The sequence below is a fragment of the Palaemon carinicauda genome, chromosome 1 (genome assembly GCF_036898095.1).
Source record: "Palaemon carinicauda isolate YSFRI2023 chromosome 1, ASM3689809v2, whole genome shotgun sequence".
Classification (NCBI taxonomy): domain Eukaryota; kingdom Metazoa; phylum Arthropoda; class Malacostraca; order Decapoda; family Palaemonidae; genus Palaemon; species Palaemon carinicauda.
The window spans coordinates 16,359,780-16,376,193 of NC_090725.1; the positions used below are offsets into that span (position 1 = coordinate 16,359,780).

The 16,414-nt window shown below is 42.9% G+C and overlaps 1 protein-coding gene across 1 annotated transcript in view; it reads right to left on the minus strand.

Moving 5' to 3' along the window:
* Positions 1–1,983: 1,983 nt before the first annotated feature.
* Positions 1,984–16,414, minus strand: part of LOC137647107 (coiled-coil domain-containing protein 137) — an 83,275-nt gene continuing 68,844 nt past the window's right edge. Inside the window, exons 5-6 of the mRNA XM_068380342.1 lie at positions 15,622–15,780; positions 1,984–2,224 (exon numbers count right to left, since the gene is read on the minus strand). Coding sequence (XP_068236443.1) covers positions 2,048–2,224; positions 15,622–15,780 — 336 coding nt within the window. The 3' untranslated portion in view covers positions 1,984–2,047. The remainder of the gene's footprint in view (positions 2,225–15,621; positions 15,781–16,414) is intronic.

Sequence of the window (16,414 nt, forward strand, 5' to 3'; positions counted from 1 at the left end):
GTCAACATACTTCATATGTAACTCAGACAGGCAGTAATTTTTTACCTCTAACATCACAAGGGTTGCATATTTCAATGCTAAGAATGTCTCTCTTATGACACACCATATTCTTTAGTTTTATCAAAATTTCTAGCCAAGCATAAAAACCTTTCAGAAAATAAAACTTGGCGTCATTGATATTATTAGTCCCAAAGACAGATTTCAACGTTACTCCTGCTCATGAAGGTACCGCACTCTCACCAAGCAACTCCAGGGTGGGACCACATGTCAGCACATTGCTTCTCCATTCTACAAACAGCAAACACATGGTAAAAAGAAAAGATTACAACAGCTAAGTTAGGGAGACCGAAAGTATGGCCGTACAGCGCAGTGGTTGAATTCTAAGTGGCTTACTAGTATAATGGTGGGTTGGAGGAGGTTCCTTGCTTCCTCTCAGTAGCTACTGCCACCTTATTATGATTTTTAACAGGCTAGTTTCCAGCTTTGCTGAAATCATACTCCTATTAGAGGATGAGGGTTTTTATCTGTGTAAAAAGGAGTAAAAATAAAGGCAACAATATTGAGAGTTTAAGTAAAGAGCAGAATCATGAAATAGCAAAAGTAGGAAATTAAAGCCAACAGATGAAAGCATCAACAGCAACAGAAATGAGGAACAATATTAGCAACTAACAGCAGTATTAACAGAAACAGAAGAGTAGTAACAACAGCAAATGACGAACAAGAACAGCAGCAATAGCATAACAATAATAAGAAGTTGAGCAAATAAATAGTACTGCAGCGGCAGAAGTATAATCGTCAAGAGAAGAAGTAAAGCAACATTATTAATAGCAACAGAAGATGATGAGCAGTAGCATCAATAAGAGCATTAGATGAAGAGCAGAAACAATAGCAGCAACAGAATAATAGGAAACAGCCGTAGTATAATTAAAAGTAAAAGAATAGACAGAAAAAGGAAAAAACAGTAGCAAGAACTGACGAAAGGATCTGCAGCATCAACAGTAATGGAAGTGGCACAACAGCATTAGTGGCAATATTAGCAGCCACAAAAGGGCAGCAGCAATGGATAAAGAATAGCATTTAAAGTGGTAAAAGAAAAACAGTTGCTTTATTACTAACATAAGGACAGCAGTTGCTTTATTACCAATGTAAGGACAGCAGTTGCTTTATTACCAATGTAAGGACAGCAGTTGCTTTATTAACAACATAAGGACAGCAGTTGCTTTATTACCAACATAAGAACAGCAGTAGCAGTATTACAAGCAGCAGCAGCAGATGGTCAATAATGGATGAACTGCAATAATCTAGCAACACAGAGCAGAAGCTACATTAATATAAATAGAAGGTAATACAAGAAAAGCAGTAACTGAAAAATTAACATTAACACTGAAGTGAAACAGTAGCAGGAGCAGACTAATAGCAACAGAAGAGCTTCGAGTGGTAACAGCCGCAAATGTAACAGCAGCAGCCTCAGAAGATGACCAGAAGTGGCAAACAAGAGAAAAATTACCACTAGCAAGTGAAGTACAGCAGCATAAACAAAAACAGTGACAGAAGAAAGGCAGCTCCATTGACATCAGGAGAAAGAAGCACCAGCATTAACTGCATCAAAAGAAAAGTGGCAGCATTACTATTCGATGACAAATGCAGAAGAAATGTAGTAGTATTACCACCAATGAGAGAAGAGGAGCAGCAATACTATTAATAGCAGCAATAGAAGAGCAACATAAACAGTACTGTACAACAGCAGCACCAGAAAAAAAGCAGTACTGTAGAAGGCAAGTAGTAGCAGCAGAACAAAGAGCATTCTAGAGCAAGCAGATGAAAAGCCAAAATAGTTGGAAAGTAGCATCACTGAAACAGTATAATTCTACAGGTAAAAATTTGTTACTACAGTACAATACAGTATATACAATATAAATAACACCGGCTTCAATGATAAATAAATCTAAATAAATAAAGTCCAGGATATTAAAATACACAGCATATGAATATCTTTTTAATGTGATTATTCGCAAAAAAAAATAAACTTACATACAATAAACAGAATCTATGTCAAGGCAAATTTGTTGTTTTCTGATTTATACTTAGACGCTTTCATTTCACGATAAGCTTGAACTGCCTTTAATCTCTCCTCTTCCAACATCATTTTTCTTGATATGGTTAATTCTGGCATCTTTCCTGCTTGTGATTCCTTGAGTTTCTCCATAAATATGAAGGATTTATTCTGCAAGAATATCATAACGATGTATTCACAATATTTTATCATGCACCACTTAATTTAATCCCATTTTTGTCATACAGTTGATAATTACCCAAAGGTTACCAAAAAAAATACCCCAATTTTTTTTCTACATTAAAATTAGACAACTGTTAAATGTCTCATACTAATCATTTGTTGCTTCTAAATTAATTTTTGCGATCAAAGACTGATTTTTCCATGCAATACTACTTCTATATTTGCTTTCGGGAATGATTTTGCCTGGCAATAAAATAATACCAAGAAGTTAACTTTTTTTACATCAACTCAAATATACTGTATCTCTACATAAAGACCACATCTTGGTCCAAATTGTACCGATTTCTGTTTTTCATCTATGTCAGATAAAGGGAGGTTTTGCCCTCTAAATATATTTACAGTTGGACACAGGAATTGTTGGAACACATCGCTTTGAAGAAGTGCACCCTATTACACCCTTACTTTGCAGAGAGAGTAACTAAACAGATAGAGTAAGGAGAGATAGCAGAAGTGACAGGCAGAACTAAACTTAGGAACCAGCACGTAGTATGGGTAGGGTTGGGTGCACTTCCTCAGAGCAAAGTGTACCCCGAATTCATGTGTCCAACTGTACTAATCTAAAACAACCCATACTCATTGTGAAAATTTTATGGGTTTTTAAAAAAATCACAAATTTTTAAGTACTGTACAGTAATTTGTATTTTTCCTAACATACTTACCTAGAACTACTTTTTTAGGAGTTACTGGTAACTCTTCCCAACCGACCAGAATTTTGTGTAATTTACCCTATTCCCATTTTCTATGGGTGACCTCAGGCGGAGTGATACGCGCCCTGAGGCGACCCGGGGTCAGAGAGCGTGCTAGTTCAGGTCGTGCTCCTCAGTAAGTTTCGTAGCCAAAAAGGGTTCTCCTCAACCCTGCAGGACCCTCGGGAAGGATTGGCGGGCCATAACCCTTAAGTAGTTCTAGGTAAGTATGTTAGGAAAAATACAAATTACTTAAAAATTTGTGATTTGTTCCAACACAGAGTACTTACCTAGAACTACTTTCTTAGGAGACTTAAACTTTAGGAGGAGGGAGTGTCCTGCAGGGACTAGGGTCTGACGATTAGGAGAACGATCGGGCGAAAAAAAGGGAACCTCGAAGGGGAACTAGGTTCCGATGACCTCCACTAGAAACTGAATGAAAATAGGGGAAACTACCCAAAAAACTAACTTAGTGTCTAAGTGGCTTACCTCTGAACCATTACTTCTGAGACGTATTTCTTGTTGAAGACGTATATCCTGGCCGCCAGGGCCTCTTGATTCACGCCCACGCTGGGGATTAAGGGTAAGGGAAAGGATGATAAGGGGGAAAGGTAAGGGATGAACGTGTGTCTCAGGGCTTACCACCCCCGGTTTCCCTGGGGCCATGACCTTCAAATCTTTTGCAGGGTCGATATGACTGGGCCAAGGTTGAACCTGTCTAAGGATTTCCTAGAGCAGTCCTTCAGGTAATGTTCCGTGAAAGTGGACTGTCTGGACCAGGTACCTGTTTTCAGAATTTGGCCCACGGCCATGTTCTTCTCAAACGCCAGGGAGGTGCCTAGACCCCTAATATCATGAGGCCTTGGCCTACCTAGAAGAGGGATTCCCGAAACATCGTAAGCTCTCTTGATCACCTGTCGCAACCAAAAGGAGATTGAGTTCTTAGAGACTGGTTTCTTCACCTGACCGGAGACTGGTTTCTTCACCTGACCGGAGACTGGTTTCTTCACCTGACCGGTGGAGACGAATAAACTATTGATCTCCGGTTGGAGTCTGGAAGTCCTTTCAAGGTATTTTCTTACTGCTCTGACAGGGCATAAGAGTAAGTCTTTAGGGTTGTCCGACCGAGGAATCGCTGGGACCGAAAAGCCCTCGAACCGAGGATCCCAACAGAGTTAGGGACGAACCGAAAGGAGGCCTCCCGCCATCCTTTTGAGTGTGAAACCTCGTACGATAACCCGTGCAACTCACTAACCCTCTACGCCGAAGCCAGGGCTAAGAGGAAGACCGTTTTGAGGGTGAGCTCCTTATCCAGGATGTCTTTGAGGGGCTCAAAGGGAGGTTCTGACAGGACTTTGAGTACTATGGCTAGGTCCCACTGCAGTACCCTCACCTCCTGTGGGGGGCATGACTGCTCAAAGCTCCTGATGAGCATCGAGATGTGCCGGGAGGTTCCCAAGTCAATGCCCTTCAGGAGGAAGACTTGACCTAACACTGCCCTCACTCCTTTTATTGCTGGAATGGAGGAGCCCAAATCGTCCCTGAGATACACCAGGAAGTCCGCCACGTCGTGGAGCGAGGCCCTCCAGGGTTTGATATTCCGGGAAGCACACCATTTCGAGAAGACTGCCCATTTCGCTTGGTAGACAGCGATAGAGGACCGCCTTAAGTAACCCGACATCCTCGTCACGGTTCTCGATGAGAATCCATCTTTTTTCAGAAGCCGCTCGATAACCTCCACGCGTGAAGGCGGAGGGACCGAGGGTTTTCGTGAAATCTTTGGAAGTGGGGTTGACGAAGAAGGTCTGGCCTGTCCGGGAGCGGCCAAGGAGGAAGAAGGGCCAGTTCTTTTGATCTGCGAACCACTCCCTCTCCGGCCACCAAGGTGCGACCAAAGTCATCTGAAGGTTGGCTGTTGTCTTTACTCTGTTGAGGACTTGACGTATCATTCTGAAGGGGGGGAAGGCGTACACATCGAGGCCGTCCCAAGGGTGCTGGAAGGCGTCCTCGAACGCCGCTGACGGATGTGGGACTGGAGAACAGAACACGGGGAGTTGGGCGTTCAGACGTGTGGCGAAAAGGTCTACTACTGGGGAACCCCACTTCAGTATGACTGACTGAGCTATCCTTGGGTGTAGAGTCCACTCTGACCCTATTACTTGGCCTACTCTGCCAGGACGTTCCTCTTTCCCGGGATGAACCTTGCTGTGAACTCGATCCCTTCTTCTGCCGCCCATTCCAGAAGTTTTGTCGATAACGAGCATAGTTCTTTCGACTTTAGACCCCCTTTCTTCTTTACGTAGGCTACTACTGTGGCGTTGTCGCACATCAACGCTACTGTGTTCCCCCATAGGAGATGAACGAATTCTCGACTCGCCCTCAGCACAGCCATAATCTCTAGCACGTTTATGTGGTGTTTTGCTTTTTCGCTCGACCATTTTCCCTTTGTCGATTGGTCGAGTAGGTGACCGCCCCAACCTTCCTTCGACGCATCCGTAAACAATAGGACTTCCGGAGGGTCGGGGGCGAAGGGCATCCCCATCTCGGTGTTCCTCCTGTCGTGCCACCACTGCAAGACTACCTTCGTTTCTGGGGAGACCGGAACCAGTTTGTGGGGATTTCTCCCCTGGGTCCAATGTTCCTTCAGGTTCCACTGCACCGCTCGAAGTTTGAGTCTCCCTTGTGGCACTAACTTTTCCAAGGACACTAAGTGGCCCAGCAACCTCTGCCAATCCTTGGCCCTCCTGGGTTGGTCCAACAGAAAGGGTTGCAGAACTCACTCTAGGTTCTCCAATCTCTCCAACGAGGGGAAGGCTCTCACTAGTCGGGTGTCCAGGACCATCCCCAAGTAGGTCATCCTGGTGGAGGGGATCAGCTGGGACTTCTCTACGTTGACCGTGATACCCAACTCCTCGCAGAGACGAAGTAACTTCTGGCCTTGTTCCTTCAATTCTTCCTTTGAGGCTGAAAGAAGCAACCAATCGTCCAGGTACCGGATCAGACGGATGCCCTGCTCGTGAGCCCATACGGAGACCGTCGTGAAGACTCTTGTAAACACTTGAGGAGCCGTCGACAGTCCGAAGCAAAGGGTCTTGAATTGTAGCACTCGGGAATCCCACTTTATCCTGAGATACTACCTGCTGGAGGGATGGACGGGGATTTGGAAGTAGGCGTCCTTGAGGTCCAGGGATATCATGAAGTCCCCCTTCCCTTGAGGCGGCCAACACTGTCTTGGCAGTGTCCATCTTGAACTTGGTTTTCGCCACAAACTTGTTGAGGGCCGACAGGTCTATCACTGGCCTCCATCCCCCTGTCGCCTTCTCCACTAGGAAGAGCCTGCTGTAGAACCCCGGGCCGGGCTCTGCGACTAGTTCCAACGCTCCCTTGGAGATCATGGACGACACTTGTTCCTGCAGAGCTGCCCGTTTCAAGGGGTCCTTTGGAATCAACCACTCCGCCTGAAGGGTTGTAATAAGCGGGGGATGTTCCGCTAAGAAGGGTAGTCTGTAACCTTCCCTCAGGATTGTCACCGTCCAGGGATCCGCACCGTAATCCCGCCATGCTTGCCAAGAGTGTCTGAGGCATTCCCCTACTTGAGGCTCCTGTAGGAGTAGGGGGCCTCGCCTCCTATCTCCTGGAGGGGCGTCCGGACCGACCTCTTCTTGAGTTCCCGAAGGACGGTCTAAAGTTAGACTGGGGTGCTGTGGCATCTCTACGGGGGGGCTGAGTTGATTGCAGCCAGGGAGCCGCAGGGGGCTCTCCTCTAGGCTGGGCTGGAGATGAACGGGAAGTGTGAGGGGCATCCACGGAGGGCCTCCTGTGCGGTAGGCGCCTCATTGGGGGAGGTCTATGGTCTCCCATGTCCTTCATCTTCCTCACCCGTTCCATCGTCTCGTCCACTAACTTAAGGGGAAAGATTACCTCGTCCCAGATCGAGGAGTTTCTCAATTTCCTTGCTTCCCGGTCTGGGAGTTTCCTCACTAATTTGCTAAGAATAGTGTCTCTCTTCCTCAGGACCCAATTGGTAGCCTGGGAGAGAGATTAATAGGATAAGAATTTTAGGGCCTTGCCCCCTGAGCTAATTAGCTCTCTCAGTAAGGTTTGGTTTTCTGGTAGGGACAAATCATGAGGACTGAAAGCCAACTTACGTGCAGGCCCACCAGTCCAACCAGGAGGATATGTAGACTAGGTCCTGGGCCATGTCCTCCATCATGGAGGTCTCCGAAGGGGAAAAACACACAGGGGCCGTGGACGCTCTGTCTTCAACGGCACCCTGGTTCAACGAGGTGATGGCTGTCTCCGTCGCGCGGGGTCCTCCCCGACGACCTTCCGGCACGTAAAACCTCTTCTGTGCCCTCAGTCCTGGAAGCAGCTTCGAGGCACTTTGACTCCTAGGGGCATCCGCCAGGCCGTCCAGGAACTAATCAATATGCTCCATACCCAGCTTTACGTCAGGAACTAAGGGTAGAGCTAAGGAGGGCTTTTGCTGTATAGGGTTCTCCACCAACCTGCTAAGTCCGGAGAGCCAGGTCTGTTCAGTGGTGGGCATTGGTTCATCCAGCCTATGGTGCCATTGTATGAGGGCCAACACTTTGCGGTAGGAGATGTCATCGGACGAGCACTCCCCTCCTTCCACCAGGGCCTCTGTCACCAGTCCCTCCGCACGAGTATCATCGGTGACGGTAGGGGGAGCAACGTTGGATGGGCCTGCCCGTGTCACGGGCGGACCCGCAGAGGCGAAGGTATCAGTCATGGGATTACCTTGCCCTGCGGGCATCCTCGTATCTGTGGGAATATCCCTGGCCGAAGGGCGCCCTTGGAGCTTAATGAAGTCAGCCAAGGAGCCCGCGGCTGGCGTAACGCCTTCCGCCTGACGGAGTGCCTCCCTCTGCAGAGTAGGGACAGCGGAGGCCTTCGTCAACTTAGGCGGCTCACGGGGAGCTTGGAAAGGCCTCCCTCGGTGAGGTTCTTGTCCGTAGGAGGAGAAGGAGGGGAGAGACGGTGAGGACGAGGCTCTAGGGAGCCACCCGGAAGCGGCCGCGGCTGTGGTGACCTTAAACAGCTCGCTCTGGGGCATCGTGATACTCACCCAATCCTTAGACTTACTCCTCTTCGCCTTCTTCTTAGATGGCCTGGACTCCTTCTTCTTCTGTCTTGAACGGGGACTTCTTCTTCCTGGACCTCTCGCGCTTCCTCCTTGCAGACCTGGAATCGTCCTCTAATGATGAATCTACGGACGAGGAAGACGAGGAGGAGGAGAGGGAATCAGCCGAACCACCTAAGGCGTCCAACTCCGCGGGGGTTACTCCATGACGAACCTCTGTTTCCGCAGGCTGCATGAAGACGGGCAGAAGCATCGCCAAGGGCGCTGGGGGGGACCGAGGGACGTTCTTCCGGGCGATCCAATGGTCAAACTCCTCTTCTAGTCTGAAGGGTTGTGGAGGATTTATTTGAGTTTATTTTAATTTTTTCTTGAGAGAGAGAGAGAGAGAGAGAGAGAGAGAGAGAGAGAGAGAGAGAGAGAGAGAGAGAGAGAGAGAGAGAGAGAATTTCATTTGCTTTAGTTTTGCTAAATCGTGCGAGTGTGTGTGTGTGTGTTTGTGTGTGTGTGTGTTTGTGTGTACGCGGTGCGCGCCGAAGAGCAAGTGGTAGTTAGCGAATGATTGTTTGTAGTGGAAAAGACTGTCGGTATATTTGAGGTTGTTTGTTTACATTTTTTTAGTTAGGTTACGACAGTGGTGAATGTTTCGGAGTGAATGCTTTTTTTATTTGACTGCAGCTTGAGACAGTTCGTTTGTGAATGGTGGATTATATTTTATATCATTTTTCGACCAGCGAGAAAGTGTTTATATATTTCAAAAGTAAGTACAGTTTTGTTTATCTTTGCTTGTCGTGATTGTGAATGATAGGAACAATTTATTATTTATCTTTGATTATAGTGCAATAGTTCAGTTAGTTAGGAGTGTTCATAAGTGTTTTTCTTTTTTTATTTTGGCAGGCCGTGATTCCTCCTTTGGAGAGATTTTCTTTGAATGTGACAGTAATTGATGACGACTTGGCTATAATAAGGAACTTGGCAAGACTGCTTGGATTTGGATAATTGTTGATGACCTGGCCTGTAATTAATTGTGTTAGACTGCTCATTCGGATTGACCACGCGTTGATGACCTGGCCTGTTGAACAAGATTACGTATGACGATGATGATTATGATGACAACGCACACGACCCAAAATCAATCAATGCAGTTGTGTTGATATTTGTCAGTGTCGCGGTTGCTATAAGGTTGTGGATTTTTTGGGCAATTAAAGACTGTTGGCCCTTGTGTGGACGAAGGAGTCCACTCAGAAATACATATATTAATTACGTTTATGTTTGGAGTTGAAGGGAATTTTTAGCTTTTAAGTTTTGTTTTCATGTGGTTATTTGAATGTGTTTTCTATATATAGTAAGTTAAGATTGTAGTGCTAAGTGTGATTTTTTTTGGTTATGGAATATGGTTGGTGATTTTTTTAGTATTAAGTGATTGTTTTGGTATTCATAAATATAGTTTAAGGTTATGGTTTGTGTTTATGTCCTTTTTGTCTAAGAGTCTGGTTTTAGATAACGTAAGGGGAAAGTTTGTGTTGAGGAGACAATTGTCTGTTTAGTGTGATTCATAGGTGGGGGGGTTGTTTGTGCAACATCCCACCACAGGGTGACCTGCAGGGTGTTCTAGGGAGATCCCAAATGGCGGGGTCCGAATTTGACGAATGGCCTTTCTCGGCATCCCCCCGGCGGCCGAAGTACCTGAAACACACACCCAAGATGGGGGAGAAGAGGTAGTACCTGACTTCCCCCACATAGGGTCTTCGGTAGAGACGGGCCCTGCGGGCACCAGGACCTCGTCTCCCACACACACTCCCGCACTTCCCTCAGGCCCCACACATGCCTGTAACACATCAGAAGCTTCCCCCACAGGTAAATCAGACTCTTGGGGAAGGACAATGGGCCGCTTCCCCGCAACGGACTTACCTCGACCCCTACTCTGTGTAGGGGAAGATGGAAGGGAACCACGTTCCGACGAGGCATCCGGGGACACCAAAGCAGAGGACGCGGTAGCTTTCTTGGGCGATTTCTTGGCCAACTTCTTCTTCTTAGTCCCATAAAGGACCCACTAAATCTCGCCCCAAGACTCACACTACAAGCACGTGGCGGTAGGGGAGCACACTTTGCCCCTACATGACGAACAACACGAGTGTGGGTAAACCTCGGGCTTCAAAAGGAAAGCCCCACAAGACTTACCAGCCACAGGCCCAGGGCAACGGCGTGGATGCTCCATAGTGAAAACACTAACACCAAGAGACACAAGGACACAAGGGAAAGGGGTAAGGATACAGGCACAGGAACCACGTGGTAAACACAAAAGGTCGGGGACACAAAGGGTTGCACTGGGTAAGAGAGAGCGCGACGAGATGTGAATCACGTCGCGACCAGAAACTTACTGAGGAGCACGACCTGAACTAGCACGCTCTCTGACCCCGGGTCGCCTCAGGGCGTGTATCACTCCGCCTGAGGTCACCCATAGAAAATGGGAATAGGGTAAACTACACAAAAATCTGGTCGGTTGGGAAGAGTTACCAGTAACTCCTAAGAAAGTAGTTCTAGGTAAGTACTCTGTGTTGGAACAATAAAAGTTTAACCAGAATACTGTATTATGTATGTAACTAAAGGGATTGTTTCACTATACTGTATTAAGTCTCAATGGTAAAATTCAACCCAAGAAATTGGTAGTTCCCTCCATGGTAAATTCCAAATCATGAAATTGGTTGTTCCTTTCATGGTCAAATCAAAACCATGAAACTGGTCGTTCCTTCCATGGTGAAGTCCAAACCATGGAATAAGACACTGATTGGTAATGAAATGTCACCACTCAGAGATGTGCCCTATGGAGATATTCCTCCTCCCTTAATCCGCTTGATAATTTTTCTTAAGTAAAGGAAACTGTTTGTGGACAAGGAGGGGATGGAGAAAAATGTTGAATTAAATAGATAACCTTTTTGTGTGGTGCTGAAAATAAATTATCACCAAACATGGTTTTTCTGATTCCCCATGAATTGCTTCATCTCACTAGGAAGTAGGTTGGCCAGGGCACCAGCCACCGTTTGAGGGCTTGTGTAAAAAATAACTAAGTGAAAAGAACACTATTTGTCATGAGTTACAAATGGTTCATTCGGTTCAAGAAGCACTTTAGTATACAAAATATTAAAACATCAAATACCCAAGGAACCTATCTTCAATGTTGACGAGACAGGATATTTTGGAAGAGAATGCCTGATCAATCATTAATTTCTAAGGAAGAAAATTCTATGCCAGGTTATGAGATAGCCTAAGATAGATTAACTTTAATGTTAGGGATAGCACTACTGGCAATTTCAAGGTAAAGCCTTTGTTAGTGTATCCTGTCCTTAGTCAGTGGGACTTCAGAAATATCCTGAAGTCTATGCTATCATTTGGAAGGCTAATCTAAAAGCATGAGTCACCATGGTCAATTTATACCCGCAGTAATGGAATATTGCAGGGACAGGAAACATCCTTTCAGGGTTATGTTGAGCCTTGACAGTGCCACAGGGCATCCCACTTTTGAAAGACAGGGACCCAAATGTGAAAGTTGTTTTCTTGCCACCCAGCACTACCTCTCTTATACATCCCATGGACTAAGATATCATAGCAATATTCAAACGATGCTATTTATGGTGTACTTTACATCAACACTTTATAATACTTTGGCAAAGGATGAGATAATTATCCAGGATATATGGAAGGGATACAATATATATATCAAACACAGGCATTTCTCAGGCCGACGTGACTCAATCAGTGATGAAAGGTCTTTGGAAAAAAAACTGTGCGCTCAATTTGTGCATTATTTCAAAGACTTTGAAGATCTTGACAGTGAAAGACATATCGAATCCTCAATACGTAACAAACCTGAGATGGAGTTGGAAGGAAAATATTTTGAACAATTGATTGAGGCTCGCAAGCAACCAATGACAATCGAAGAATTGTCGAGAGAGGAGTAACAGAAAACTGAGAAGTTTCCTTGATACAGAACTAAGAAATTTCAAGCTGAAAAAAAATTCAACATGGTTTTTACCATTTAGGCTATCAGTCTTTGGTAATATTTGAGTCCCAGGATCTTTCAGCTGAACAATTTACAAAAATTATGAATGGTGATGAAGATTTATTCCTGCTTTATAGGCCAAATTTTGATGATAAAAGAATGAATACTTTTCAGCAAACAGTAGCTCACATAGTAGTTAGTTGAAAAGAGAAAGACTATCAAATTGTAACCAGATCTTAGAAGCTGAAGAGCTGCAATCATCATCAGCTTTCATGGAAAAAAAAACTTAAGAGCAGGAATATTTTTAGTGTCATCTTTGCCATCAACCATGTCTTCCTCAGCCTTCAAAAACCAATTCCTCTCTTCCAACTCTACATTCTTCCATGTCCAGTAAGCAGGAGAGAGGCCAACTTCAATATAAAGTGACACTTATTAATGTGTTAATATTATCAATATCAGTTTAATGTGTGTGTGTGTGTTAAAGAACTATGCATTTCATTCAAATTTTTTACATATAGTACTGTAGTTTGTATATACATTATTGTACTTCACATGGGGGTTTATTTATACAGGTATGTTTAAAGGCTACTCGTGAATGGCAAAGGCTAGGGAAAGTGGCATTGCCCTATCAAGCAGGACAAAGCCCTAGAAACTGACCATATTGCATATGATCCGCACCTAAGCCCCTCTCCACCCAAGCTAGGACCAAGGAGGGCCTAGCAATAGCTGCTGAAGACTCGGCAGATAGACCTATAGGCTCCCCCAAACCTCCCATCCTTAGCTCACAAGGATGGTGAGGTTGCAGCGACCAGAGGAACTAACGAATTTGAGCGGGACTTGAAAGTTAGTCTGGCAATCACGAGGCAAACCACCAGGCCACTGCAACACACAACATGTGGTTTTTATAAAATGATAGTAAGTTGGATGTAATACTTAAAATATTTTTTCAGAGGGCTTTTAAGTACATATGCTTTCAAGGATATTTCAAAGACAACATATGAAACTGAGTCTATTTTCTTTTGGCAATATTAGGAAAATGCTACTGTTGTTTCAGGTTAAAGGCACTTAAGAGTACAGTACTGTGCTTAATTGCATTTAGTAGTTGATTAACTATATTACTTATTGCAAGGATAAATAATCTTAACTCATTTTCCTGTGGTATACCAATTGCTGATTATTGTGTTTCTGAATAAATGTTATTGAATTGCACCTAAACATTACAGTACGGTATTTAGAGTTTTTTATGAATAAAGTATAGTAACCTCCAATACCATTGTCATGTAGCATGTGCCACAGACTTTATGGATGTCATGATTTGACAGTAGTTTCCACTGAACCATTCTTCAACATGGTTTTCATGCGTAGCATTATTTTTCTGTGAGCTGTATCAAGTTAGGATAACACTGTTTGTTACCAAGTACAGGTATCATATCAATCTTAAATTTACTATTTCTTCACAGCTTTACATAAGCAGCTTTTAATACTTATTGGTCTTTAGTTTGAAGAACTATTAGAACCTTTCCTGGTTTTTTACTATTACAAGCCAAACTACAAATCCTAATGGAAAATCAATATTCTAAAAGCCCAAGGGCTCCAACAGGGAAAGTAGCTCAGTGCAGGCAGGAAATAAAGAAACAAATGAACTGAAAATAAAAAAAGTAAAAAAAAAAAAAACACCAAGATCAGTAATGAAGTTGAGTAGATAAGGCATATATAAACTATGAATGGAGACTTATATCAACCTGTTCAACAAAAAACATGATATTACAAGTTTAATCATTTTAAGCTCCACTGAATCAACTACTAGATAGGGAAAATCCTTCCACAATCTGGTCAAAGCTGGAATTAAGCTTCTAGAATATTTGTAAAGTATTGAGTTTTATCATGGAGAGGGCAAAACTGCTAGAATTAACTGCATACCTAGTGCTAGGTACTGGATGGTACAGTCTTGGATAAGCTCATCCTTTAGACATAAAGCTTAGATAATTCCGAACCTCTTCGCTCACAGGAATCACGTGTGAAAAAGGGGGTCAGTGGCTGCTATCTAGCTTCTCTTCAGACACCACTAAAGTGACCTCTGGTGGAGATGCCAGTATGGAACAATCTTCTCCAAGGATAATTGTCCAAGAAGTAGTTGTGACTGCCGAGTTGGCAGTTATTGTTGAAGTATGAAAGGTTGCACTTACCCTCACGATTCTGCTGAGCAATCATCTAGGGGAAAAACTCTCGCTACTGAGGTATCTAATCAGCATTCCCAGGTAATTCCTCCTCTGCTTAGACACAAGATTGGACTTCTCTAGATTTACCACGATCCTCAGATTATGGCAAAAAGAAAGAGAAATTCATCTCAATGTTAAAGGAGCTGTCTGTGGGAGGATGACAGGATCAACCAATTGTCTATACTGTATACTACAGTATACATGTTCCCTTGGATGCACCAAAGCTGAGACTATTGTGAACACACCACACTAATGAACAATTGAGGGGTAGTTGAGTTTGAAGCACAAGACTTTGAAATAAAATAAAAATCCTTCTCCTTTAGGATGAAGCAGAAGATATTCCTTGAATATCAATGGACTAGTATTTGAGAGAGAGTTCAATAATGTACCAGTTTGGTATTACTGTAGATGGACATTAACTAAAGGAATCCTGTCTTTCATATCAAGATTATTGGCCTCTTGGCCACATAGTGGCTGCTGCTTTGGCCTTTAATTTTTTTTAACAAAATAGTTATGATTTATTTTTCAATATTTCAAATATCGTTAGATAAACCATCTGGAGCCCCATCAGCAAACTGTTTTTGTGATGATTCCCATTAAATTCTAGACCTATTGAGTTTAGAATTTTAATTAGATTATACATTTCAGACTTTACTGACCTATCTCTTTCCTTCACTAACATCCCATCTCCATTAGTGTGGGTGTCAGCAATATAAACATCAGGGGAGGTTCATAGAAATAAACAGAATTTTAATGCTAGCACTTTTTATTTCCATACTCACCTGATATTCATATACTATATATAACCACCTACCTCCCCTCTGACTTGTGATGTTAAGTAATAGGGAATACTTTTGACTTCAAAATTAAAGAATGGGCAATTATTAGCTTGTTAGTTACCATTAACCACTAGATTGTCTCATTACGTTGCACAAGGCATGCATCTTTTGAAAGGAAAGAAAATGGTCTATCCTTTCTTTATGATACAATTCTACACATAATTCCACAATATTCAAACTTCAAAAAAGAAGTAAAAAGTTAAATTATAAAATCATTCTCCATCAATTTAAAACAGCATACAGTATACTGTGTAGAGAAGAATGACATAAAATAGATCTTGGGTGAGAAAAAAAGGTACTTAAAAAAAACAAAAGCAGCAAAAAATACTGTGCTGCATATTTCAATTGAGTTGGTTGACGAGCAATTAAATGTATATGCAACATCCTCTACTTTCAATGCAATATGTTTTAAGAAAGAAATTGATTTCAGATTACTTATAAGCTTGACTCTTGCAAAACAGTCATATTTCTTAAACTTACCTTAGTGTCACTATTCACAATTTTTTTAAGCTTTGATGTATCTAAACTAGGAGGTTCATAAGCAACTTCACCAAACTGTACTTTGTCTTGAAAGTCTTTGAAATCATCCTCATTCCCTTTATTTCTCTTTCTCTTCTGTTTCTTTTTCAAATCTCGTTCCTGAAAAATAACTCAATTAGCACTGTATATAATTATAAAGATAAAAAAGAAAATGATACATCTCCATGAATTTTTCATTTCATAAAGACAAACCTCTTAATTTACTTATGCTATACAGGAACTCACCAGGATGATGCATCGTTAACCGAGTATAGTAATCAACTAGAGAAGTTCAGTGCCTTCCTTTAAGGCCAATATTTTACAGTAAAGGAATCCTCCAACTTCCTATAAAACAATTTACATTGTTTTATAAAGGTGAAGAAAATGCAAGGATGAAATTGATCAAGAGGGGCTGGTATGGTAGTACTGTAATAGCAGCAAAATTTGAATAATAATGCTAGAGGTTTTTCATACAGTTTGGGTTTTTCCTACCTATACAAACCGGAGCCATTATGGGGTTTACTCCTAAGTCGATTACCTATGACCAGAAAAAACAAAAAAGTGCCTAACTGGTCATAAGTATATTATAGGTTACTAGGCAACCTTTAGGTTGGGTAGGATTGAGAGTGACTTATGGGATGGATGAGGTGGAACCTTAGGATAAATGACTCAGGTTTGTATAGGTACAAAAAATACAAATTGTATTAAAATTTGTAGATTATTCCTACGGGGATAGAAACTTCAGAGAAATTTA